At 42.5% G+C, this 25,063-nt stretch overlaps 1 protein-coding gene and 1 long non-coding RNA gene across 4 annotated transcripts in view; both read left to right on the top strand.

The window, feature by feature from the left end:
- The window catches only part of FAM210A (family with sequence similarity 210 member A), a 60,340-nt gene extending 43,932 nt beyond the window's left edge, over positions 1–16,408 (top strand). For both annotated transcript variants that reach the window (XM_023228498.1, XM_023228499.2), the window contains 2 exons: positions 10,076–10,187; positions 15,350–16,408. In XM_023228498.1, coding sequence (XP_023084266.1) covers positions 10,076–10,187; positions 15,350–15,583 — 346 coding nt within the window. In that variant the 3' untranslated portion in view covers positions 15,584–16,408. The remainder of the gene's footprint in view (positions 1–10,075; positions 10,188–15,349) is intronic.
- Positions 16,409–17,648: 1,240 nt separating this feature from the next.
- On the top strand, positions 17,649–25,043 carry LOC111553609. Of its 2 annotated transcripts, XR_002735004.2 has the most exons (4): positions 17,649–19,914; positions 23,842–23,969; positions 24,403–24,522; positions 24,986–25,043. It is a non-coding gene; the product is annotated as an uncharacterized LOC111553609 (long non-coding RNA). The 2 variants fall into 2 exon arrangements; XR_002735003.2 differs by lacking the exon at positions 24,986–25,043 and having other exon boundaries at positions 24,403–24,581.
- Positions 25,044–25,063: the final 20 nt, after the last annotated feature.

Raw genomic sequence — 25,063 nt, 5'->3', positions numbered from 1 at the left:
GAAACGGTTGTAAAGCTGGCAGTTTGTGAAGCACAGATTCCTGGCTGGCTGTGGGCAGTTCAGAGTAGAAAGTGACAAACAATAGATGTTTCTGTTTGAATCAGACCCTCATTAATACTTCACATTCAGTACTTCCAGGGGAAATGAAAGTTATTTTTAAGAAAAGTCATCAAATCAATAGAAATAAGTGGGGCAGGGCGCAGTGGCTCCCGCCTGTAATCCCAACACTTTGGGAGGTTGAGGTGGGTGGATCACCTGAGGTCGGGAGTTCGAGACCAGCCTGACCAACATGGAGAAACCCCATCTCTACTAAAAATACAAAAATTAGCCGGGCGTGGTGGTGCATTACACTACAGGATTACAGAGCCTGTCATCTTAGCTACTCAGGAGGCTGAGGCAGGAGAATCACTTGAACCCAGGAGGTGGAGGTTGCCGTGAGCCGAGATCATGCTGTTGCATGCCAGCCCAGAGCAAAACTCCATCTAAAAAAAAAGTGGAACTAGATGCTTGCTTCTTTTTCTGACAAAGGACACAAGCCAGTGACGATGCAGTCAGTTTGTTCCTGGAGTCTCAGTCCATTGTTGTATGATCTTTTATTTTTAATTTTTTAAAGAGACAAGTGTTGACAGTGTTGACACCGCGCCTGGCCTAACCCTTATGTTAATGAGATTTAGTTGTTATCTAGAAAGATATTTGAAAAAGAATTGAAACTGAAGGTAGAAGAAATGAGATTGGACTCATAGTTTATTTTTTAATTTATCTGTTAAAAGTTTCCTTACGTTGTTCTGTTTTCCTCTGACTTCTGATGATAAGTAATTTTAATAGTCCTTTCTTGAGGACAATCAGCCATGTCTGCTGAGGGTGCTCCCTGGCTGCTTAGTATTATGATGAAGTCACAGAGTGGGACATCTTTTCCCTAGTTAATATTAAAAATAGATTCAGAATTTACCATTACCGTAATCACAGTAGATCTAGGCAGTGCTCTTTCTTAATGACACAGGGAAAGCTGCTTTTACAGTGGAGGTCTATGGGCCCTGCCTTCACCAAGAGGCAAACTCAGTAATGCTAATAAGGGAGGAGACCACCCCTCATATTGTCTTATGCCCAATTTCTGCTTCCAAAGAAAGAAGTAAAAACTAAAAGACAGAAATGAAATCCACAGGCAGACAGCCCGGCGCCACACCCTGGGCCTCGTAGTTAAAGATCCACCCCTGACATAATTGGTTATGTTATCTGCAGATTACAGACATTGTATGGAAAAGCACTGTGAAAATCCATGTCCTGTTCTGTTCTGTTGTGATAACCAGTGCATGTGGCCCCCAGTCACGTACCCCCTGCTTGCTCAATGGATCACGACCCTCTCATGTGGACCCCTTTAGAGTTTTAAGTCCTTAAGAGGGACAGGAATTGCTCACTCGGGGAGCTCGGTTTTTGAGACAGGAGGCTTGCCGATGCCCCTGGCCGAATAAAGCCCTTCCTTCTTTAACTTGGTGTCTGAAGGATTTTGTCTGTGGCTCATCCTGCTACATTTCTTGGTTCCCTGACCAGGAAGCGAGGTGATTAACGGAGGGTTGAGGCAACCCCCTTAGGCGGCTTAGGCCCGCCCTGTGGAGCATCCATGTGGGGGACTCTGGCCAGCTTGGGCGATGCAGATCCTGAGAGTGCTCCCTGGTAGGCAATTGCCCCGGTGGAATGCCTCGCCAGAGCAGCACATGGCAGGCCCCTGCAGAGGATCGCCACAGTGGCTGAACACCGGGAAGGAACTGGCACTTGGAGTCTGGACATCTGAAAGTTGGTAAGACTGGTCTTGGAAACTTGCCCGCTCCGTTTGAGTGGAAGCGTGGCCTGATCACCCACGGCATGCCTGTACCGGCACTTTGGTTTTAGTTTTTGACTTGACTTGGATTGCTTGATACTTTGATTTTGGTTTTGAGCTGGCTTGGATTTCTTGATACTCTGATTTTGGTTTTGATTCTGGTTTGGTGTAAACTGTAGAAGTGTATGTATGCCCTTTTTACCCGTTCTTTGTTTTGTGGTGTGTGTGTTTTGTCTTGAAGAATGGGGCAGGCACAAAGTAAGCCCCCTCCGCTAGGAACTATGTTGAAAAATTTGAAGAAAGGATTTAAGGGAGATTACGGTGTTACTGTGACACCAGGAAAACGTATAACTGTGTGTGAAATAGACTGGCCAGCATTAAAGGTAGGTTGGCCATCAGATGGAAGCCTGGACAGGTCCCTTGTTTCAAAGGTATGGCACAAGGCAACGTGTAAGCCAGAGCACCCAGACCAGTTCCCATACATAGACACTTGGTTAGAGCTGGTTTTAGATGCCCCCCAACCCCCCACAGTGGTTGAGAGAACAGCAGCATAAGCGGCTGGCAGAGGCAAGGACAGACCAGCAGAGAGAGGGAGAGGAAGGAGACAGAGAGGAAAAGAGGCAAAGAGAGAGAGAAAGAGACAGAGAGACAAAAAGGGAGTCAAGGAGAAAAAGAGAGAGGAAGAGACAGAGGCAAAAGGAAAGTCAAAAAGAGAAAGACAGAAAGTCAAAGAAAGAGAAATATACAAGTAGTTAAAAAAAATAAAAAAGGGATGATTTAACATTAACCACTGAAAATTCCCTTATCCCAGAAGTTTTCCTAACAGGGCATATAAATCTTAATTACCATGCAAAGGTCCGACCAGACCTAGGAGGAGCTCCTTTCAGGACAGGATGATCGATGGTTCCTCCCGGGTCATTGAAGGAAAAAAAAAAAAGCCATCACTACTGAGTTAATTTGGACAAAATAAGGTCTTATTAATAGCAAAGGATAATTAAAATCCCTAACTTACAAGGTTTTCAACAAAAGTAAAGTTTGCTAAAAGTTAACAGGGTGACATGTATTATAGTAACTTCTGATCTTGTGGCCTTAGGCAGTCTAGTCCACCGACATAAAGTTCGCTTTGGAAAAGAATGGTTATCATCTTCAAAAAAAAAAAAGCAGGGAGTGGGGGCAGAGTTTATGTAAAAAGAGTGTTATATAGTAAATTCTTGTCCTGAAATGAATTAACTGGTTGTTTAAACAAAGAAATGTTTGTATTAAGTCAGAAATTTGGGGCATTTCAAAGAATTGTCTGCGCAAGTCGTGAAAGAGAAAAGTGTTAAAAAAGGAATTTATGCAAGAAATGTTGTATAATTTAAAAGTAACTAGGCCTCCTTAGTATACAACTATTGAAAAAAAAAAACCAGTTGATGTGCAAGGTGTATAAGGAAAGTAAAGTATACTTTTGATAAAAGGATTATAAGGAAGTATAAAAATGTACATTTTTACCTACATTAAAAGGTTAAAAAATTATTGTTTTGAAGGTTTAAGCAAGTTTTAAAACTTTAATTGTAAAGAAAATTCTGTGTGTAAACATACTAGCTAAAGTTAAAGGGGTATTATCGGTGTTTCTGTGAACTGGACATTAAAGTAAAAACACAACGGGTTTTTCTTAAAGCACTAACCTGCTCTTTAACAAAGATCATAAGAGGTTAAAAAGAATCTAAAAATCTCATGGTCTGACATTAAAAAAAAGTTGAATAAATATGTATACAAAATTTTATTAAAACTAAGTTTAACATTAATAACACACTAATATTTTAAAGGTGAAATTTAGCTTATCTGGTATAAAAATCATACCGGAAGCATTGTCAAATATAAAGTGGTGCTTGGCTTCTTTGGTCCAAAAACTAATAAAAATAGGTGCTAAAGGAAATTTCTCAGTAGAAGGGCACCAAGGACTATAAAGTCCACTGCTGATGTCCCCACATTTAAAACAAAAGATCAGTGTCTTAGAAATTACATACTTGGTTTATCTTCCACTTTCCCTTCCCTCAAAAGTAAAAGTCTTTTAGCACATGTACCACCCCTAGAATTTCCGGTAAACCAGCACCAGCCTGAAGATCACGTTCTCATCAAAGGGTGAAAAGAAAGGAAACTCAAGCCAGCCTAGGAAGGACCCTACCTTGTGCTGCTCTCCACCAAGACTGCTGTTCATACAGTGAAAAAAGGATGGACTCAACACAACTGAGTCAAGAAAGTGCGACCCCCTCCAGAATCATGGGCCATAGTCCCAGGGGAAAACCCTACCAAACTAAAGCTAAGAAAAATTTAACTCTTTCATCTATTCTGTTACTCTTTCTTCTTTCCTCGCTCTATTGCTGACCATCTAGTTATTAACATAACCAAGTCAGTTTCGCCTCAAAGTATTGCATTTAATGTTTGCCTTGTTATACCCTGTGGCCAAGTCAAAGACAGCTCTCTACTTCAGAAAAGTACCTCTGTCCCTCCTGACTCTCCTCAGACTGGGCATTAGTAAATTAGGACCATTTAATCTGGGGAAATTTTGATAAAGACTCCAGTGTTAACCGGGAGTCTTGCTCCCAATATAGAGCTTTTATGCCATAGCTGGTCCAACATTCTGTGGACCACTAAAGAGCAAGGATGGACTGCCCCAACTGGTTTTTGTAATTTCCTGAAATCATATTTTACTAGAGGATCATAGAAGTTAAAGACTTAACACAAATGTTGGCAATTAAGACAGGATACCAAGATGGAAATGCCCGATTGGAATGGATCAAATATTCCACCCGCACGTGAAACAAAAGCAGTTGTTATGCTTGGGCACATGGCAGGTCAGAGGCCCAGATTGTCCCCCTTCCACTAAGGTGGTCATCCAGTTGACCAGGCGTGGGCTGCATGGTAGCTCTTTTCCAGGATTCTACAGCCTGAAGTGATAAGTCATGCCAAGCTCTCTCTGCTATACCCCAAAGTCCGGCACCCTGCGGGTCAGCCCCCGAGGGCCATCCAGCCTCCATCTCCCAACACAAAGTTCACTTCGGTTCTCTCATGACAGGGAGGAAACTTAGCGTTCCTTGGAGACCTGAAGGGATGCACTGAGTTTCAGAATTTTGAAGGGCTTGTCAATCAGTCAGCCCTTGTTCATCCCCCAGCAGATGTGTGGTGGTATTGTGGTGGACCTTTACTGGGCACTCTGCTGAATAACTAGCGTGGCACTTGTACTTTAGCCAATTGGCTATCCCTTTCACCCTGGCATTTCATCAACCACAGGGAGGAAAAATAAGACATTGTAAAGCAAGAGAAGCTCCTAATGGGTCTTTTGACTCTCATGTCTATTTAGACACAATTGGAGTCCCACGGGGAATACCAGATCAAATTAAAGCTTGAAATCAAATAGCTGTAGGATTTGAGTCAATATTTTGGTGGGTGACAGTTAATAAAAATGTAAATTGGATAAACTACATCTATTACAACCAACAGCAATGAGCTTTTCATGAGTTAAAAGAAAAACTCATGTCGGCCCCAGCCCTGGGACTCCCTGACCTGACAAAATGCTTTACACCCTTTTTGTCAGAAAGAGAAAAAATGGCAGAGTTTTAACCCAGACTGTGGAGCCCTGGCCAAGGTCAATGGCCTATCTCTCAAAACCACTGGACGGGGTTTCTAAAGGCTGGCCCCCGTGTCTAAGGGCCCTGGCAGCAATGGCCCTGTTAGCACAAGAAGCAGGTAAACTAACCCTTGGGCAAAACCTGAATGTAAAGGTCCCCCATGCTGTGGTAACTTTGATGAATACCAAAGACCATCATTGGCTAGCAAATGCTAGATGAACCAAGTACCAAAGCTTGCTATGTGAAAATCCCCACGTAACCATTGAAGTTTGCAATACCCTAAACTCTGCCACCTTGCTCCCGGGATCACAGAGCCCAGTTGAACATAACTGTGTAAAGGTGTTTGACTCAGTTTATTGTAGAGGTCCCAACCTCAGAGACCGTCCTTGAACATCAGTAGACTGTGAGCTGTACGTGGGTGGGAGCAGCTTCGCCAGTGCCTGCAGAGTGACTCTGAAGAAGATGACAAGCCCTGCCCCAGTCACACCCAGAAGCTGACTGGTCCACACACGGCTGAAGCATGAGAAAATTCATCACGGGATTCATTTTCCTTAAAATTTGGGCTTGTCCAGTAAGGACTTCAACTGACCTTCCTCAGACTGAGGACTATTCCCAGTGTGTACATCAAGTCACTGAGGTAGGACAAAAAGTTGCTACAGTCCTATTATTTTATGGTTATTATAAGTGTACTGGGACTCTAGAAAGAATTTGTTTGTATAATGCTATTCTATACAAGGTATGTAGCCCAGGAAATGACCAACCTGATGTGTGTTATGACCCATCGGAGCCTCCCATGACCACAGTTTTTGAAATAAGATTAAGGACTAAGGACTGGTGGGGGCTCGTAAATGATACGAGTAAAGTGCTAACCAAAAGAAAAGAAAAAGGGGTGTCCAAATAAGTCGCCTTGAAGTTTGATGCCTGTGCTGTCATTAATAGTAACAAGTTAGGAATAGGATGTGGTCCTCTTAGTTAGGAAAGAGGCTATATGGCAGAAAATAAGTACATTTGTCGGAATTAGGACTGTGTGGAAGTGAATGTGGATACTGGTCTTGTGTCATTTAGGCTACTTGTATAAAAAATGAAGAGGATCGTGTCCACCTTCAGAAAGGGAAAAGTGGCCCTTCCTGTACCAGTGGTCTGCGTAACCCCTTATAACTAGTAATAACCAACCCCCTTGATCCTCCCTGAAAAAAAGGGGAGCGTGTAACCCTAGGAATTGATGGGGCTGGACTGGATCCTCGAGTGAATATCGTGGTTTGAGGAGAAGTTTATAAACGTTCTCCTGAGCCATTATTTCAAAACTTCTATGATGAACTGAATGTGCCAGTACCAGAAATTCCAGGAAAAACAAGAAATTTGTTTTTGCAATTAACTGAGCATGTAGCCCAGTCTCTTATTGTCACTTCATGTTATGTATGTGGAGGAACTGTAATGGGAGATCAGTGGCCATGGGAAGCCTGAGAATTAGTACCTGCAGACCCAGTTCCTGATGAATTCCCAGCTCCAAAGAATAACCCTGATAACTTCTGGGTCCTAAAAGCCTCAATCATTAGACAGTACTGTATAGCAGGAATGGGGAAGGACGTCACTCTTCCCGTGGGAAGGCTCAGCTGCCTTAGGCAAAAACTGTGCGATAGTACCACAGAAACAGCCAGCTAGTGGAGTTCAAACCACACTACGAAAAATCCGTTCAGTAAATTCCCAAAGTTACAAACCGTGTGGAACCACCCGGAGTCCCACCGGGACTGGACAGCCCCCACTGGATTATACTGGATGTGTGGGCATAGAGCTTGCACCAACTTACCCAACCACTGGGCAGGTAGTTGTGGTATTGGCACTATTAAACCATCTTTCTTCCTACTGCCCATAAAGACAGGCGAACTCCTGGGCTTCCCTGTCTAGGCTTCCTGTGAGAAGAGAAGCATAGCTATAGGAAATTGGAAAGATGATGAATGAATGGCCCCCTGAGAGAATCACACAATATTATGTGCCTGGTCTTTGGGCACAAGACGGCTCGTGGGGATACCAGACCCCCATTTGTTTGCATGGTCAGCTGAATCGTATGGTTACAAACTGTCTTAGAAATAATCACGAATAAGACTGGCAGAGCCTTGACTATTCTGGCCCGTCAAGAAACTCAGATGAGAAATGCTATCTATCCAAATAGATTGGTTCTCGACTCCTTGCTAGCAGCTGAAGGAGGTGTCTGTGGGAAATTTAACCTTACTAGTTGCTGGTCTACACATAGTTGATCAAGGGCAAGTAGTTGAAGACATTGTTGGAGATATGACAAAACTGGCACATGTGCCCGTGCAAGTGTGGCATGGATTTAATCCTGGGGCCGTGTTTAGAAAATGGTTCCCAGCGCTAGGAGGATTTAAAACTCTTACAATAGGAGTCGTAATAGTAATAGGAACCTGGTTACTGCTCCCTTGTTTGCTACCTGTACTTCTTCAAATGGTAAAAAGCTTCGTCACTACCTTAGTTCACCAGAATGCTTCAGTACAAGTGTACTGTATGAATCTGTCGATCTGTCTTGCAAGAAGACATGGGTAGTGAGAATGAAAGTGAGAACTCCCACTGTTGAGTGAAGGTCTCAAAGGGGAGGAATAAGGGAGGAGACCACCCCTCATATTGTCTTATGCCCAATTTCTGCCTTCAAAGAAAGAAGTAAAAGCTAAAAGGCAGAAATGAAATCCACAGGCAGACAGCCCGGCGCCACACCCCGGGCCTGGTAGTTAAAGATCGACCCTGACCTAGTTGGTTATGTTACCTACAGATTACAGACATTGTATAGAAAGGCACTGTGAAAATCCCTGCCCTGCCCTGTTCTGTTCTGATTACCGGTGCATGCAGCCCCCAGTCGTGTACCCCCTGCTTGCTCAGTCGATCATGACCCTCTCACATGGACCCTCTTAGAGTTGTGAGCCCTCAAGAGGGACAGGAACTGCTCACTCGGAGCTCGGCTCTTGAGACGTGAGTCTTGGCGATGCTCCCAGCCGAATAAAGCCCTTCCTTCTTTAACTTGGTGTCTGGAGGGTTTTGTCTGTGGCTCATCCTGCTACACTAAGGATGGACAGACTGACTTTATGTGTCCCTTGTTGTAACGTGTTGAGGTGGACAGTGTCCATTCTGTTGTTTTCCTGTGGAAAGTACTTAACTTGAATCTCATCTTGAGGAAACAATCAGACAAACCCAAGTTGAGAGGGGTCCTTCCAAAAGTAGCCAGCCTGCATGCTTCAGAAATCTGAATGTCAAGAAAGACATCCTGCCCTCCTCCACCGTATAATGCTGAGAGGTACTTCTAGAGAAAAGCAGACTAGAGAGACAGGAAAAATAGCCATAAGGGATATACTGGGACAATTTAGGAAACTGTCATCTAGATTATATATTAACTGTAGACTAGCGTGTCTGTTATAAATGTGATGTTTGTGTAGGTGAATGTCTTCATTCTAATTTAGGGATGAAGGGTCACAGTGTCCAGGGAGAGCAAGAGCCATTGTGGCAAAATGTTAATAATCATGAAACTGGAAATAAAGAAGCCAAGGCTCAGGAATGTTAATAACCAGGAAACTGGAAATGAAGAAGCCAGGGCTCAGGACTGTTAATAACCAGGAAACTGGAAATGAGGAAGCCAGGGCTCAGGAATGTTAACCAGGAAACTGGAAATGAAGAAGTCACGGCTCAGAAATGTTAATAATCAGGAAACTGGAAATGAAGTCATGGCTCAGGTTGGAGACTTTCTCTGCCTTCTCTCCTGCTTCCAGAGATTTGTTGTGAAATAATGTTAATTGCTTCTTCACCTGCCTTAAGAATGTTAATAGAAGCATCCTTTTAGAGTAAGTGAAGTTTTCATCAAACCCATAGTATCATTTATTCTTTGCATGATAACACACTAACGTGACGTTAAAATGTCTCTTGCTTTTACAGTGCAATGTTACACATAAAATTACATGTAATTGGCTGGGCAGTGGGCGGATCACGAGGTCAGGAGGTGGAGACCATCCTGGCCTACATGATGAAACCCAGTCTCTACTAAAAATACAAAAATTAGCTGGATGTGGTGGTGTGTGCCTGTAATCCCAGCTACTCAGGAGGCTGAGGCAGGAGAATCGCGTGAACCTGGGAGTCAGAGGTTGCAGTGAGCCTAGATTGTGCCACTGCGCTCCAGCCTGGTGACAGAGCAAGACTTGGTCTAAAAAAAATTAAAAAAAAAAAAAAAAAACATGTAATTTTAAAGGTAAAAATTTTAGGTCTTAAGACGTGAGTTGGAGCATTCTAAGGAAGTGGTATTTGGTTGAGGAAACTAAGACCAGGCAAATGATTCTAATCCTTTTCTCATACTTTACTTAAAGCTGCTAATTTTATTCTAATAACTGCCTCTTTTTCTAAACATACTGGGATGCCCACATGAAGCAAATAGGAGTTGTAGGCGGTAAGATACCACGTGATGTAATGTTTGTGTGTATGTTGCATTTTGTACATGTTCTCTTAGAGTAAAGGTAAAGTGCTTGATAATGTAGAATCAACTTTTAAGCAAATTTTAATAAAATTATAGTGTGATTTTGGTATTTTCAGATAATTTTTGAAAATATCCTTAAAAGTTTGTACATATGAAAGTTACCTTTTTTTTTTTTTTTTGTAGAGGAGTGAATGTCGTTCCTTTTCTAGAATTCATTGGGTTACCTGACAGTGTGGTAAGCATCCTGAAAAACTCCCAGAGTGGAAATGCACTCACAGCATATGCCTTGTTTAAGGTGGGTACTGACTGGGACAAACCCATTGCTCCTCAGACTTCACCAGTGACCCGCTCATTTCCCCATGAGACTGCCTGTTAGTGTCCAATTGTATTTTGTAACTTGAAACACTGTATTTCATCTCTGATATGTCTGGTGAATAATGTAAGATAACACTTTCTTTTTGTTTGGAGATGGAGTTTCACTCTTGTTGCCCAGGCTGGAGTGCAGTGATGCCATCTTAGCTCACTGCAACCTCCGCCTCCCGGGTTCAGTGATTCTTCTGCCTCAGCCTCCCGAGTAGCTGGGAGTACAGGATAACAAAATAAAGCGGAAGTGAAAATGTGGTTTTAGGAAGAAATGCCTTAAAAATTGGTAGATAATTCATAACTTGCTGTGATCAGATAATTGTTAGACTTGTGTGATTTTCCATGGTAGTAGTCATCTGTCTGACATTGCTCCTGTTGATAAATGGAGATACGGTTATTTTAAGGTATTAATTGTATTTATTTTTCTTATTCAGTGATCTGCATGCCACCTGACTTGTTAGCAAAATTTGGCATTTATTTTAGTGTTTTTTGTTTTCTGTGTGTGGTTTTAAGGAGCAGAGAGTTTAATAGGCAAGAAGGGGCAAGAAGGAAGGGAGAAGGAAGAAGCTCCCCTGTACAGGGACAGAAGGACAGGGGCCTCCAAAGCCGAAAGAGGAGGTCCCCTATTTCACTGTTTTTAATAGTTTATCTTTTGTTAACAAGTAAAATAGGTTTAATCCAAATTGTCTTATAAACCCTTTTTTGTTAGATTTTAACCTTACATATGTTTCATTTTAAAAGTTGATAATCTTTATAACTCTTCTCTGGATTCAGACATCATCTTTTTTTCTTTTTTTTGAGGCAGAGTTTCGCTCCTGTTGCCCAGGCTGGAGTACAATGGCGCGATCTCAGCTCACCACAACCTCTGCCTCCCGGGTTCAAGCAATTCTCTTGCTGTAGCCTCCTGAGTAGCTGGGATTACAGGCGTGTGCCACCATGCCTGGCTAATTTCGTGTTTTTTTTAGTAGAGACGGAGTTTCTCCCTGATGGTCAGGCTGCTCTCGAACCTCAGGTGATTTGCCGGCCCTCGGCCTCGCAAGGTGCTGGGATTACAGACGTGAGCCACTGCACCTGGCCTGACAACATCATCTTGACAGCTTCTATGCCTATGGGTCTTTATTTCGGAAGGGAAGACTCACTGTAAATTGTGGAGTTTAGCCATATTAATCTCATTTTCTAAATTGACAAATACTTTTGAGAGTCTGTGAAACTTCTACCTAAGAAGAAGGTGGAAAACACTGAGAAACTAGATGTTTTATTTTACTTCTGTTGTATAAGAATATCTAAGAATTACAGTTTTATAGCATTACTCAAAAGTAGCATTGTTTCATTCTGTCATCCTCATTAGCATCCTCTGAAATCTTGGTAGATTTAGTCTTCTATTACAATTTTGTTGAGAGGGCTAACATTTAATTGTTGAGTTTTTCTACATTAAAGTAGAAATTAAAGTGTATTTAAAAATTATCAAGTTTCTAGTTATGGTGGGTATAATTTTAACCCAAGAAAGTCAAGCTATCATGCTGATGTAAACCTTCCCTAATTTAATTGCTCCTTATCCCACTCCCGTAGCATGACAGTTGATAGCACAGTCTGTGCTAGGTGTTCAGTGTTTGTTTTCTTTATTTGATTAGGAGCTCCCAGGAATTCAGAATCATGTCTTCTTTCTTGTTATTTTTGCACTGCACCTGGTATTGTGTTCTGTAGGTGAATAAAATGCTCAGCACGTGTTTGTGGAGTTGGGATTGAAAATGAAGCTGTAGGCGTCATGGTAGGAAGACGAGTGCCAGTGGTGTTTCTTCCCCCTCACTATTGCTCTGTGAAGTAGGAGATACGGAGGGGATTCTCCTGTGTGTTATCTGTAACCCATAGTTTCTCAAACAGAACAACAGACACCGATTTTTTGCTTCCTCAAGACAAAGCCCCAGATGCAGTGTGGCATGTATGGTCTGGTGGCAGAGCTGGCTGCAGGATGTATTCACTGGCTGCCTCGTCATCTCTTTGAAATACACCCGGAGTTTTAGTCAGCCTCTACTGTGTGCCAGATACCATTCTAGGTACTGGGAATAAATGAATCAAAGAAGACAGTGCAAAATACCTGCCTCGTGGAGCAGATAGTGTAGTGAGTGATAGTGGGTTGGGGAGACAAGATAAAGTTAGAAATGCACGCACACACAAAGTATGTGCACATAGATGATGGTAAGTGCTAAGAAAGGAAACCAGGGATGGGGGTATATTTGTGGTATTTGTTTTTCAATGGGAGATGGCACACCTTGCTGAGAAGGTGAGATAGTTGCTCCTCCAAGAGGGAGAAGCATTCCGAACAGAGAAAACCCGAAAGGCAAAGTTCTGAGGCTGCAGGATCCTGGGAGTATTTAAGGGATGCAGGGAAGCCAGTGTGGCTGGAATCAGTGAACAGGGCAGAGAATGGCGTGTCATCAGATCAGGAAAGCCTTGTCGGCCCTGTCAAGGACTTCGCTTTTTACCCTGAGGACAGGGAAAGCCACTGGACAATTTTAAGCATCCTGCCTCTGTTCCATCAAAATCACTTTGGCTCCTCTAAACAGACCATGGCAGGACCAAGGGAAAAGCCAAGGACCTCGTGTGAGGTGAGGTGATTACAGTACTTGAGTTGAGAGGCAGAAGTGGCCAGAAGCCAGGTGGTAGCAGGAAGTAGCTGGATTCTCAGTATATTTTAAAGACGTGGTTGCTGGGGTTTTCTGATGGTTTGGATATAAATTATGGAAAAGAAAGAGGGATTGAAGCTTTCTTGTAAGTTTTTGGCCTGGGCATCTGGAAGAATAGAATTGCCATTTTCTGAGATGAGGAAGACTTTGAGAGGAGCAGGTTTGAAGTAGGACAGTTGAAGATCTGAAAGTCAGTTTTGAACATGCAGTCATGTGCCACCCAGTAACATTTCGGTTAACCGTGGACTGCAGACAGTGATGGTCCCATAGGTCTCATGTTTCTATGAATATCATTTTTTTACTATACCTTTTCTATGTTTAGATAGTTTCGGTATACAGATACTTACTGTGGTCTTACAATTGCCTGCTGTATTCGGCGCAGTGCTGTGCTGTACAGGTTTGCAGCCTAAGAGCAGTAGGCTGTGCCTTGTGGCCTGATGTGCAGAGGGCTGTACCATCTAGGTTTGTGTAAGTACACTCTGTGATGTTTCACACAACAACAAAATCACCTAGTGACACATTTCTCAGAACGTGTCCCTATTAAGTGACTCACCTGCATTAAGTTTGAGATCTTATTAGACATGCAGATCTCCAGAGGTGGTTGTACATACTGGAATTCAGGGGAAAAGTTCAGTCTGAAGATTAGAGTTAAGAATCATCCGTGTATAGACGGCACTAAAGACCAGAGAGTAAGATAGGTAGAGAAAATAAGAGGTCCAGGGATCGATTGTTGTCACACCATGTTCAGAGGTGGGTGAAAGGGAAGGAACTGGCAAAAATGAGAAGCTGCCATGAACCAGAAGGAAGCCCAGCAAGTTGAGGGCCTGGAGCCAAGTGAAGGGAAGTGAAAGCTGTCTTGAATGGTTCCAGTGGTTCAGGAGCTGGTTCCAAATTGACAACTGGATTTAGTTTTGTAGAGGTCACTGTGACTTTGAAAGCAGTTTTGGTGAAGAGGTATGGGTGAAAGCTTGCTTAATGTGTTTAGGAGAGAAATTAGAGATAGAGCAGACAGCTCTTTCAGAGTTTTGTTATACAGCACACCTATGCGTTTTGTTTTGTTTTGTTTGGTTTGAGACAGGGTCTTGCTCTGTTTTGCAGACTGGAGTGCAGTGGTGCAGTCACAGCTCCCTGCAGCCTCGAACTCCTAAACTTGAGCAGTCCTCCTGCATCAGCCTCCCAAGTGTAGCTGGGCCTACAGGTGCATGCCACTTACTCCCGGCTAATTATTTTTCTTTTCTTTTACTTCTTTAAGAGACGGCAGGGTCTCATTATGTTGCCTAGACTAGTTTTGAACTTCTGAACTCAAGCAGTCCTCCTGCCTCAGCCTCCCAAAGTGCTGGGATTTTAGGCGTGAGCCATTGTACCTGCCAACACCTATGAATTTTTTTTTTTTTTTTTTTTTTTTTTTGAGAGGTAGTTTCACTCTTGTTGCCCAGGCTGGAGTGCAATGGTGCAATCTTGGTTTGCTGCAATCTACGCCTCCAGGTTCAAGCGATTCTCCTGCCTCTCAGGCGCTCGAATATCTGGGATTACAGGTGCCTGACACCATGCCTGGCTAATTTTTGTACTTTTATTAGAGACTGAGTTTCACCATGTTGACCAGGCTGGTCTTGAACTCCTGAACTCAGGTGATCCACCCACCTCAGCCTCCCAAAGTGCTGGGATTACAGTCATGAGCCACTGCACCTGGCCTGATTTTTGACTTAGAATGTGATGCAGCCTTTTTACTTTTACGTTTCTCTTTGACCAGTCATCTGCTATTTACTATTGGTCCTAAAAGTTACAATTAACGTTAAACCTGTGCATGTCTATAGCAGGTGTGCCATTTTACTACTTTTGGCCTCATGTAAATTACTGGCTAGTATTTGAGACTCAGGGTAGATTGTAATGAGAAGGTAGCATTAGTTTGGAAAAGTCAAAGGAAAGGGATTTGGAAATGAAGCTAACCTAAATCCGGCAGAGAGTGGATTCATGCTCTGCCTCTCAGTGTTTGAAGACATTCAGTTCTAGTTTAGCTCCAGATGGAAAGCATTTGGCAGGATGGCAGGGTTTTTAGGGAATAGAAACATGTGTTCCTTTGTTATGTTTAGTGGTACCGAGCCCTGTTTCTGATTTCCAGGTTGAGCTGTTCCCCAAGTTTACTAGCATGCGATTAGGGACATCAGTGCTATGATTCTGTTATCTGGGTCAGGATTGTGTAGAGGACAAACATTCATAAAATGAGTTTACAGAAGAAGTGTCTCTTGTTAGGAGGGAAAACCATATAGGATATTACTACGTTAGCTTTGTGAAACAATGAGGCAATTTATTCGGATTGGTTACTACCAAGAATTTTAATTTTAACTTGTTTTTGCTTAAGATGACGGTAATAACCAGGTTTTGGTTTGTCTGTGTTTGCTTTTTGCTTAAGATTGCAACACCTGCTCGGTATACCGTGACTTTGGGAGGAACATCCTTCACGGTGAAGTATCTGCGCAGTCATGGCTACATGTCCACGCCACCCCCCGTCAAGGAGTATCTACAGGACAGGATGGAGGAGACAAAGGAGCTTATCACAGAGAAGATGGAAGAAACAAAAGATAGACTCACTGAAAAGTTACAAGAAACCAAAGAAAAAGTTTCCTTTAAGAAAAAAGTGGAATAAGGTGCCTTATAGCAGTATAGAAAATTCCTGCACTTTAACCCTTTGGAAACTATGGGCAAAGATACGTGTGTCTGGTTATTTTTTTGGTTAGTCGCCTAAATATACTAGTTCTCTGAGGGTTAAAGAAGTAAAATACCTTTTTAAAGTTAAATATCACTAGAAAAATCAGTGTTATTACAAGGAAAGAAATGAACCCAGTGTAAGAATTTCCCATCAGTAGCAGTATTAAGCAGTGGTGAACGTCTTAGAAGTCATACTTCTTTTTCAAGGTCTTCAGAACCACACTTGATTTCTGTTTTGTTGCAGCTGTAATTGACGCACACTATAGGCAGTTGACTCCTTGAATAACCAGTGTGACCCATAAAATAGGCTGTTAATACTGGATCTTAATTTTTATGTTATTCATTAAGGTTTTAACTATATTCAGTACGTAATTTGGAGACAAACTAGCATTATCAAAACTGCCTGTGAATAAGAAGATATTTAGTCTTTCTATAAAAACAGAATACAGCAGTTACCTACCTACCTACCAGTTAAAATATCTTATATGAAGAAAATAGAATAAAGATGCAGTCATATATATGTAAATACGATGTATTGATTGTACGTAAATGAAAAATGGACCCTTTAAAAATTATTTTTACCTGAAGCTTGTCATAATTTTTTTAAGCAAATATGTATATGGTGATGGTATTTTTCGAAGTGTGTATTGGTGGTGATCGCCTCAAACATAAACCTCTCGTGAATTATTTGTGTCCTTTTCAGCTAATCTTTCAGAGGAAAGGTGAACAATCATTAAACCTTAAATTTATTGTTAAAATCAAATGCTTTTCAGCAGTAACTCAAGCTCTTATTTCGCAAGCAGAAAAAGCTTGGGAGACTAAAAATGGAGTCAGGTTGTCATGGAGACTGCTAACTCCTTGGGGGTAGGCATGGGCCTTGCCTCTGCAAACCAGTGCAATTTCCCAGTGTCTTCGTGTCAGAATTCGTGCTGATTTCATTATGAAGTAAAGTTTTAAACTGTGGCTGCTGCTTTTTGTCTTGCATTGAAGGGAGATTATCCTTGTTTGAGCATTCTACTTGATTTTTTATTTTTTTATTTTTTTGAGACGGAGCTTCCCTCTCTCCCCCAGACTGGAGTGCAGTGGTGTGATCTTGGCTCACTGAGTCCTCTGCCTCCCAGGTTCAAGTGATCCTCCCACCTCAGCCTTCCAAGTTTCTGGGCGTATAAGCGTGTGCCACCACACTCAGCTAATTTTTGTATTTTTAGTGGAGGTGCGGTTTCACCATGTTGACCAGGCTAGTCTCCAACTCCTGACCTCAGCCTCCCGAGTAGCTGGGACCACAGGCACCTGCCACCATGCCCGGCTAATTTTTTGTATTTTTAGTAGAGATGAGGTTTCACTGTCTTAGCCGGGATAGTCTTGATCTCCTGACCTCGTGATTCGCCCACCTCGGCCTCTCCAAGTGCTGGGATTACAGGTGTGAGCCACTGCGCCCAGCTGATGATTTTTTTTTTTTTTAATAACAAAGCTATCATTAAATCATTTGCTTGTAATGGAATTCAGCCGTTGTCAGCTGTGAGCGTTGCTGGGGTGGTGGGGAGTGTTTGAGTATGTGTGTGTGTCTGTTTCCTGTGCTCCAACAGTGATTGTTTCAGTTCTAACCCTTCAGTTGCTAATTGGATGAGGGAATGGCCTCCTTTTAGATTGTTCTTGTTTTGACTTACCGGCTAAGGCAGGAGGATGTCAGGGTTTGCCACACAGTCTGCAGGGACCCCTGCTCTTTGCCAGCATTTTTGTATCAAGTACTTAGTTTGGCCAAATTTAAAAAGTATTTTAAAGGGGAAAAAAAAGTTTGCATTTGATGAGTCTAATTTTTTTTTTTTTTTTGAGACTGAGTCTCGCTCTGTCGCCCAGGCTGGAGTGCAGTGGCCGGATCTCAGTTCACTGCAAGCTCCGCCTCCCGGGTTCCCGCCATTCTCCTGCCTCAGCCTCCCGAGTAGCTGGGACTACAGGCGCTGCCACCTCGACCGGCTAGTTTTTTGTATTTTTAGTAGAGACGGGGTTTCACCGTGTTAGCCAGGATGGTCTCGATCTCCTGACCTCGTGATCCGCCCGTCTTGGCCTCCTAAAGTGCTGGGATTACAGGCGTGAGCCACCGCGCCCGGCCCCCGAGTCTAATTATTATATTAGAATGCTTTTTAAATGAATACGCTGTGAGTGGAATATTTCTTTTGGGGGCCGGGGAGAGTGCTGAGAGACGCAGCTGTGTCTCTGCTGTCTGCAGTCTTGGGCAGGCAGCACTGTGGTCCCCGATACAGCGGGTTGAATGCACTGCTTCACATTGATGCCACATTTTCAAACCTAAACATGATTAACATGTTTTAAGTATTTATCAATTCACACTTTTGCATATTTAAATGCTATTTTTAAGATATTAAACACATTCCTAGTTTTTTTCTTTTTAACCACTGGAGACTGCCAATGTTAAGATCTTGTGTTATATGAAATTCTTCTAAAGCAATTTCCTTTTACTTTTCGTGTTGCATATTTTCCAGTGGGGATAAATTGGAAGTTCTTATTACTAGTAATCCTGAAACTGAAATTTGCTTTTCCTGCATAGTCATCTTTTGTTCAGTCCATTTGAGTTTTGTTGCCATCCAGTTTCATAATCATGTTGTGTTTATCTAATAGACAATGAGGTACTGCTTGAGTGATACGAAATTCTCTAGTAAAAAATTCTCTGAAGATGTGAGAAGTTCTGTGTATTACTTGGCACCAGGAATGTTACAAAGATGCTGTTGCCAGCATATTGCTAATGTAGCCTTTAGGCTTCAGGGACCCCTGTAGTATGTTGAGTTTCGAGCATTAATAGCAGGCTAACAGAATACAGTACCAATATGCCAAGTTAAATAATTGAGAATACATACAATAAATTAGTTTGCTGTATATAATGACCTCATTGCATTGACAGTACATCTCACAGTTGGGATTAATTCACCTATAACCTCTGTGAACTGCGAGTGCTCGGCAGAAGCAGGCCCGTGTCTCGTTGAATGTCTACATTTATGTTTGTATTTATTTTTTTGAGACAGAGTCTCAGTCTGTCACCCAGGCTACAGTGCAGTGGCATGATCACAGCTCACTTGCAGTCTTGAACTCCTTGCTCAAGTGATCCTGCCACCTCAGCATGCTGAGTAGCTAGGACTGCAGGTGCACAGCACCACGGCTGGCTAAATGCATGTCTGCATTTATGCAAGGTGTGTTGACAGGGTGGGGAGGGAGCTGGGACTGAGATTTGCCTCTGTAAAATGCACAAAAAGGGTTTACTAAGCAAATTGATATTTGAAATGAAAGATGGATTAAGTGAGAGACTTAGTTTATTCAGGAATAAGAGCAAAACCAACCACATCAAAAAATGTATTTTACTGAGACAGCTTTTTGTGCATACAACAGGGTGATGTTTACAGATTTCAAGAAAGGAGAAAAAGAATACTTATATTGAGATTACCTCCCTCCCAGTAGTGAAAATAATAAATTATCCTTTGAAATATAATCGTATGTTTATTTGTCACAGAATCTACACTTATTTACAAGTGCTTTATGCTCAGGATGAAATGGAGATCCTGGCTCTCTTGTTTCAATGATCTTAGAAGATAATTCTAGGAATTTTAAAGATCTTAATGGTATGAGCAGAAAAGGTATTTGAAGAAAAGAAGGAAATTGTATGTTTGACACATTGGGCTTCTTTCTGTGTTGTTAGTGTTGGGTTTGGGTCATTCAGGATTTCTTAACTGATTCAGACGTAAATCAGGCTACTGTAGAAGATAGTAGTTGGAATGGAACGGACAGAAGATGATTTTTAGACAATGAGGCAAAAAAAGTCATCTTTCCTGCTTTTTCTGAAATGATATGTTGAGAGGACATTTTTGTGAGATATGCATTTCTGAATTAAAGGATTCCTTCTGAAAATACAACTTGTTAGGTAATGTGAACATATTTTTTCTGTTGGCCAAAGTTCATTTTTTGAAATGGGGGCCTCATTTATTTTTGATTTTCAGAATTGAGTCTCTATAAGGCCTAAAATAAAATATATTAAATGTTATCAAAGTTGTTTGCGCCTGTTTAAATATCTTTTTTGCAAGTCACTTATATTTCTTGGTACTGAAAGCTCACTACTCAATTGTCCTTATGAGCATGAAGGTCACACAGTGCGTCGGATCGTACTGGCCCAGATGCCTGAGTGGCACATGTGCACTGGGGAAGTGGGAGCCTCTTCACTGCCTGCCTTGGAATTCAACACCTGAGCCAGAATCTACAGAACCAGAGGTGGGGAGTTTTACCTATTCATTTTGCAGATGTTAACGTTGTTCTCTTTCGGATCGTTTGTATGTTATGTAGTATCAAGTTACTATTAAATGAGATTGCAGAACGTACTGCATCATGTTCCCTGAAGACAAGGGGAGTCATGATCTCATTCTTCCTTTCCGTACTTGAATGGTCTGGGGGATCACACCTCCTTCCCACAGTTCATCTGCAGTCATGAATTTTGGCCTGACCTTCTGGTTCCTGAAAGATCTTTCCCCTGCACTTGAAGCTTGTAACTTGTATTAGAGAAATGCCAAGTCAGGCCAATTGATGATATTTTCCCTCTGTAGAATTTTTCCTTTGTGATTTTTGTGTCAAGTTTGTTCATTTTAACTAGTCAAAACAAGCTTTTAATTGTCTGGCTTCTTCAGGGTTAGGCTTTGAAAATCAAGCTATATTCTTCTTTATACATCATTGACAGTCACCAACAATAGTAATTTTAGATCATAATTATCTGTGGCAATTATGATAAGAATTATTTCCTTAGTAGAAAGAATGCATCCTGATTTCAGAAACCTCCAGGGCAGAGGATATCATGAAGCCTGTTCTTTATTCTAGTGACTTGATTGTTCAGTCATGGTAGAGAGATGCACAGGCCGCCAGAGGCATTCTCAGAGTATCATGTCTCTAAGATGAAGGGTGCTTCTGGAGAAGCGGGTTTCAGTGTGTTTTCTCTGGGACAACATGCCCCATGAGAAAAGCTGAGCACAGTGAGACACGTCCTGCCTGCCACCGAAGCAGATTTTCACTCTCCTTGAAAGTGAGGATTGAACACAACCTCTCGTCTTTTCCTTCCCTCTCCCTCCCTCTGTCCAGCTTCTTCTGTTTTGGATTTTGAATAATGTAAATGTTAGAAAAACTTTGAAGTGAGAAAGAAAAAGACAAATTTGCCCTGAGCATGTCAGGTACACGTACTGCTTGACGTTTCTGTGTGGGCCTCCCTGTTGCGGTCTCTAGGGGAGGATAGGCACGCTGTCTCCACAAAGAGGAGGATGGTGAACTTCCAGCTGCATCTGACTGATACTAGGTCATTTTTAGTTCTTAGAGAAACAGCATTAAAACCTAAACTTCATCCTTTTTATTTTGATAAAATGAACTTCCCCTCAGTTTTTAATCAAATACATGGCAAAAGTCAACCTTATCCTCTGTTTTGATAATTCCATAAAGGCTGTCCTAAGCATGGGATAAGAAACCATGGCAATTCTGTATCTCCTCTTACACCAATTAGACGTTTAACTCTAAAACCTGTGATTTTTTTAATGAACACGTGACATTTTCTCATACACGTGTATTCCAGCCTTACCGTCTGTGCTCCTCTATGTACAAGATTTGCGACTTTATAATGGCTGAAACATATTTTGACTAGTGTGTATTTTATTCCATTTGAGTCAGTATTTTCTTTGGACACTTAATATTGGTGACTTAATTAGCGCAGTTGCTTTACTTCTCTAAGAATAGTGGCGACTCTGGTTCTTTTTCTTATAAGGGTGCCAGAAGTCCTCACATACTCAGCTGCATCCTGGAGCTGGAATTACAGGGCTTTGTTGCCATAGCATTGCATCAACATGCACTTCTTATCCTCTCATTATTCAAGAAGATGCAGGGTGCGGTGGGTTGCAGTTTGTATTCATCACTTCTTTTAGTCCTGAAATAAAAGTCTTACATTCTAACAAAAAAGTCGAGAATATTATGGAACAAATATGTCCACAAAACCTTTTGTTGAGAAACAATCATTAATTGCATTTCAAACACATTTTAGATTAATAGTTTTTTGCAACATAAATCAAATCCTACACCTATAGAACCAATGAATTTGACATTTCATGGGTCACATTAGAACCAATATTTTTAGTTGAAGAAAGGAGCACAAGAGAACTGGATTTAAAATTGAGATCTCAGCTTCCAGTTTAGTGCTTTCCTTTGGTGCAAATTACTTAGGTAAGAGGCCAGGCTTTGAGACTTCTGAAATCCCTTGTATTTTTGGAGAGAGAAGTTCAAGTCAATTTATTATAAATATTCCTTACGTTCCTTCTCTGCTGGTGCTTTCATCTTCTTTAGCTTGGCTTTTAGCTTCTTCATCTTTTTGTCTTTAAAATGATGGGATGGGAAGATAGTCACTGTTCTGTGACCTCAATTTCTGACTCTAGGAAGGAAACGTGTATTTATTAAAATCTCTCGTGCTCCAGCTTCATTTTCTCCTTCACCTGGGATGGACCGTGAGATGGGAGACTAATGTGAGCCAGTTCAGTGATGTCTGTCACTTTCTGGGTGAGCTTGGTGTTGGCAAAGCCGTTAGGTAGCTATTTCCATATATCTATATATATATAGAGAGAGAGAGAGAGAGAGAGAGTTTGTTTTTTGAGATGGAGTCCTGCTCTGTCACCCAGGCTGGAGTGCAGTGGCGTGATCTCAGCTCACTGCAACCTCCACCTCCCAGATTCAAGCAATTCTCTGCCTCAGCCTCCCGAGTACCTGGGATTACAGGTGCACGTCACCACACCTGGCTAATTTTTGTATCTTTAGTAAAGACAGGGTTTCGGCATCTTGACCAGGCTGCTCTTGAACTCCTGACCTCGTGATTCACCTGCCTTGGCCTCCCAAAGTGCTGGGATTACAGGCGTGAGCCACTGCACCCAGCGCCTTTTCTTTTTTTTTTTTGATTGAATATTTATTTTTTTAGAGACGGAGTCTGGCTGTGTTACCCAGGCCAGAGCACAGTGGCAGGATCGTAACTCACTGCAACCTCAAATTCCTGGGCTCAAAGAATCCTTGCACCCCAGCCTCCCAAGTAGCTAGGATTACAGGTGCACACCACCGAGCCCAGCTCATTTCAGTTTTGATGTTTGTTTCTTTGCTTGGTTTTTGTAGAGCCAGGGGTCTCACTGTGTTGCCTAGGCTAGTCTTGAACTCCTGGCCTCAAGCAGTCCTCCCACCTTGGCCTCCCTAAGATTACAGGTGTGAACTGCTGTGCTCAGCCACTATTTTGAAACATCCAAATCCATACTAGAAGGCAAGTAATGGAAATAGTTATTAAATCTAATTTCTTTACGTCTAAGCTTAAATATTTCACACATCCAAGGAGGATTTGACCTCGGGAAATTCCCCATTGCCCTGTCGGTACAAACTGAGTTTGCTCTTTCCTGCTTTGCTGCCATGAGGAGGGTCACACAGTGGTCATAGCTTCTGATCCTGTACGTGGGGCGTACTGGGAGCCAGCCCAGATTGGAATTTTCCACTTAATTGCTACCAATCACTGGAACATCTGAAGTAATGAGAAGCTGGCATTTGTGGAAAATGTTAGTGCTGAGTAGTTCAGATTAAGAACTGTTAGTTTTCACCAAAACACAGAAGTTGGCCTCTGAATCCCATGAAAATTACCAACCTTAAAACAAACTGTACCATATTATACACTTAAAAATTGGTAAGAGGGTAGCTCTCATGTTAGGTATTTTTACCACAATAAAATGCAAAGCAAACAAAAACCCTGGCCCCTCATATGCTGCTGTCCGGGCAGTTCTGCACTGCAGCGCCTGCGACACAGCCAGGCTGTGCCCTCCGCAGTGTCTGTGTGCGCGGTTTGGTGTCTCATGCACCTGATGGGCTTAGAATTGCTGTGTGGCATTTGCTTTTGTCACTCATGGTTAAACAGCAAGTGTGGGGAGAACCCTGTAGGAGCAGCGGCCCCTCTGTCAGGCTGCTGAGGACCCAGCAGGTGCAGGCACCCTGCCTCTCCCATCTCCAGTTCTCCTTGGCTGGAACCCTCAGAGGGAGACCAGCAGATGGTGAAAGAAGAATCAGAGCGAGAGACACAAAGAATGTGTTCTGGGGTTTAGAGTGGAATTGTCAGTAAGGCACAAGGCTAAGTGCTTGCATGTACCATTCCCACAGGAGGCGGATGGGCCAGTGTCAGCAGAGGGAATGCAGAACAAGAAGGCCCGCTAGCAGAAGAGGCTGCCCAAGGGCCCTGGGTGCATCCAGGGCTGCTTCAGGACGGAGCTAGGCAAGTGGAGAGAATGGTGAGTGACAGTGCCCAGACCCACGTGTGCTTTCCCTGAATCCTTCAGACAAGGAAAGCCAGAGGAAAGGAGGAAGGGCAGGAGAGGGTGTGGGGGAAGCAAGGCAAGAAGCCAAATGATTTTGAACCATTTATTCTCCCTAGGTCCTGGGTTTTCACATTTTGTTACAAAGGCTGTAATAAACCTTGCCCCCACTGCAGTGTGCTTCATTAAAACAACAACTATATAGCTAAAGTAATGGAGTAGAAGAAACACATTTTATTTATTTATTTATTTATTTTGCAGTTGCAAGATTTAATAGAGTGAAAACAGAGCTCCCGTACAAAAGGGAGGGGACCCAAAGCGGGTAGCTGTTGCTGGCTCAAATGCCTGGGTTTATATCCCGATCATTGTCCCTCCACTTGTACTAATTTTTGTATTTTTGTATTTTTAGTAGAGACGGGGTTTCACCGTGTTGACCAGGCTGATCTCGAACTCATGGAAAGGAAGTTCTGGGCCCAGGGACTTGGTCTGTACCTTGTCACTGGGTGCTATAAGCCCCTGTGGTACTCATGTAGGTATAAAATCAGCGCCTGTTTATTTCACTGGGAGTTTTTTTTTTTTTTTTTTTTGAGATGGAGTCTTCTCTGTTGCCCAGGCTGGAGTGCAATGGCATGATCTCAGCTCACTGCAACCTCCTTTTCCCGGATTCAAGCAATTCTCCTGCCTCAGCCTCCTGACTAGTTGGGATTACAGGCATCCGCCATCATGCCCAGCTAACTTTTGTATTTTTGTAGATACAGGGTTTTACCATGTTGGCCAGGCTGTTCTTGAACTCCTGACCTCAGGTGATCTGCCCGCCTTGGCCTCCCAGGGTGCTGGGACTATTTCACTGAGGTTTTAAGCTGCAGCCATTTAGTGTGGAGGGCATTCCAAAGGCAAAGGGCATTTACAAATCTGTTGTATTTGGGCAAAAAAATTTTAAATCTAGAACATGAAAGGTTTTTTTAATTCTGTTTTTTTTTTTTTTTTTTGAGATGGAGTCTTGCTCTGTCATTGAGGCTGGAGTACAGTGGCGTGATCTCAGCTCTCTGCACCCTCCACCTTCCGGGTTC

Source organism: Piliocolobus tephrosceles, chromosome 18, assembly GCF_002776525.5.
Source record: "Piliocolobus tephrosceles isolate RC106 chromosome 18, ASM277652v3, whole genome shotgun sequence".
Taxonomy (NCBI): domain Eukaryota; kingdom Metazoa; phylum Chordata; class Mammalia; order Primates; family Cercopithecidae; genus Piliocolobus; species Piliocolobus tephrosceles.
The sequence above is the reverse complement of the archived record's forward strand: the minus strand, read 5'-3'. Positions and strand labels throughout refer to the sequence as shown.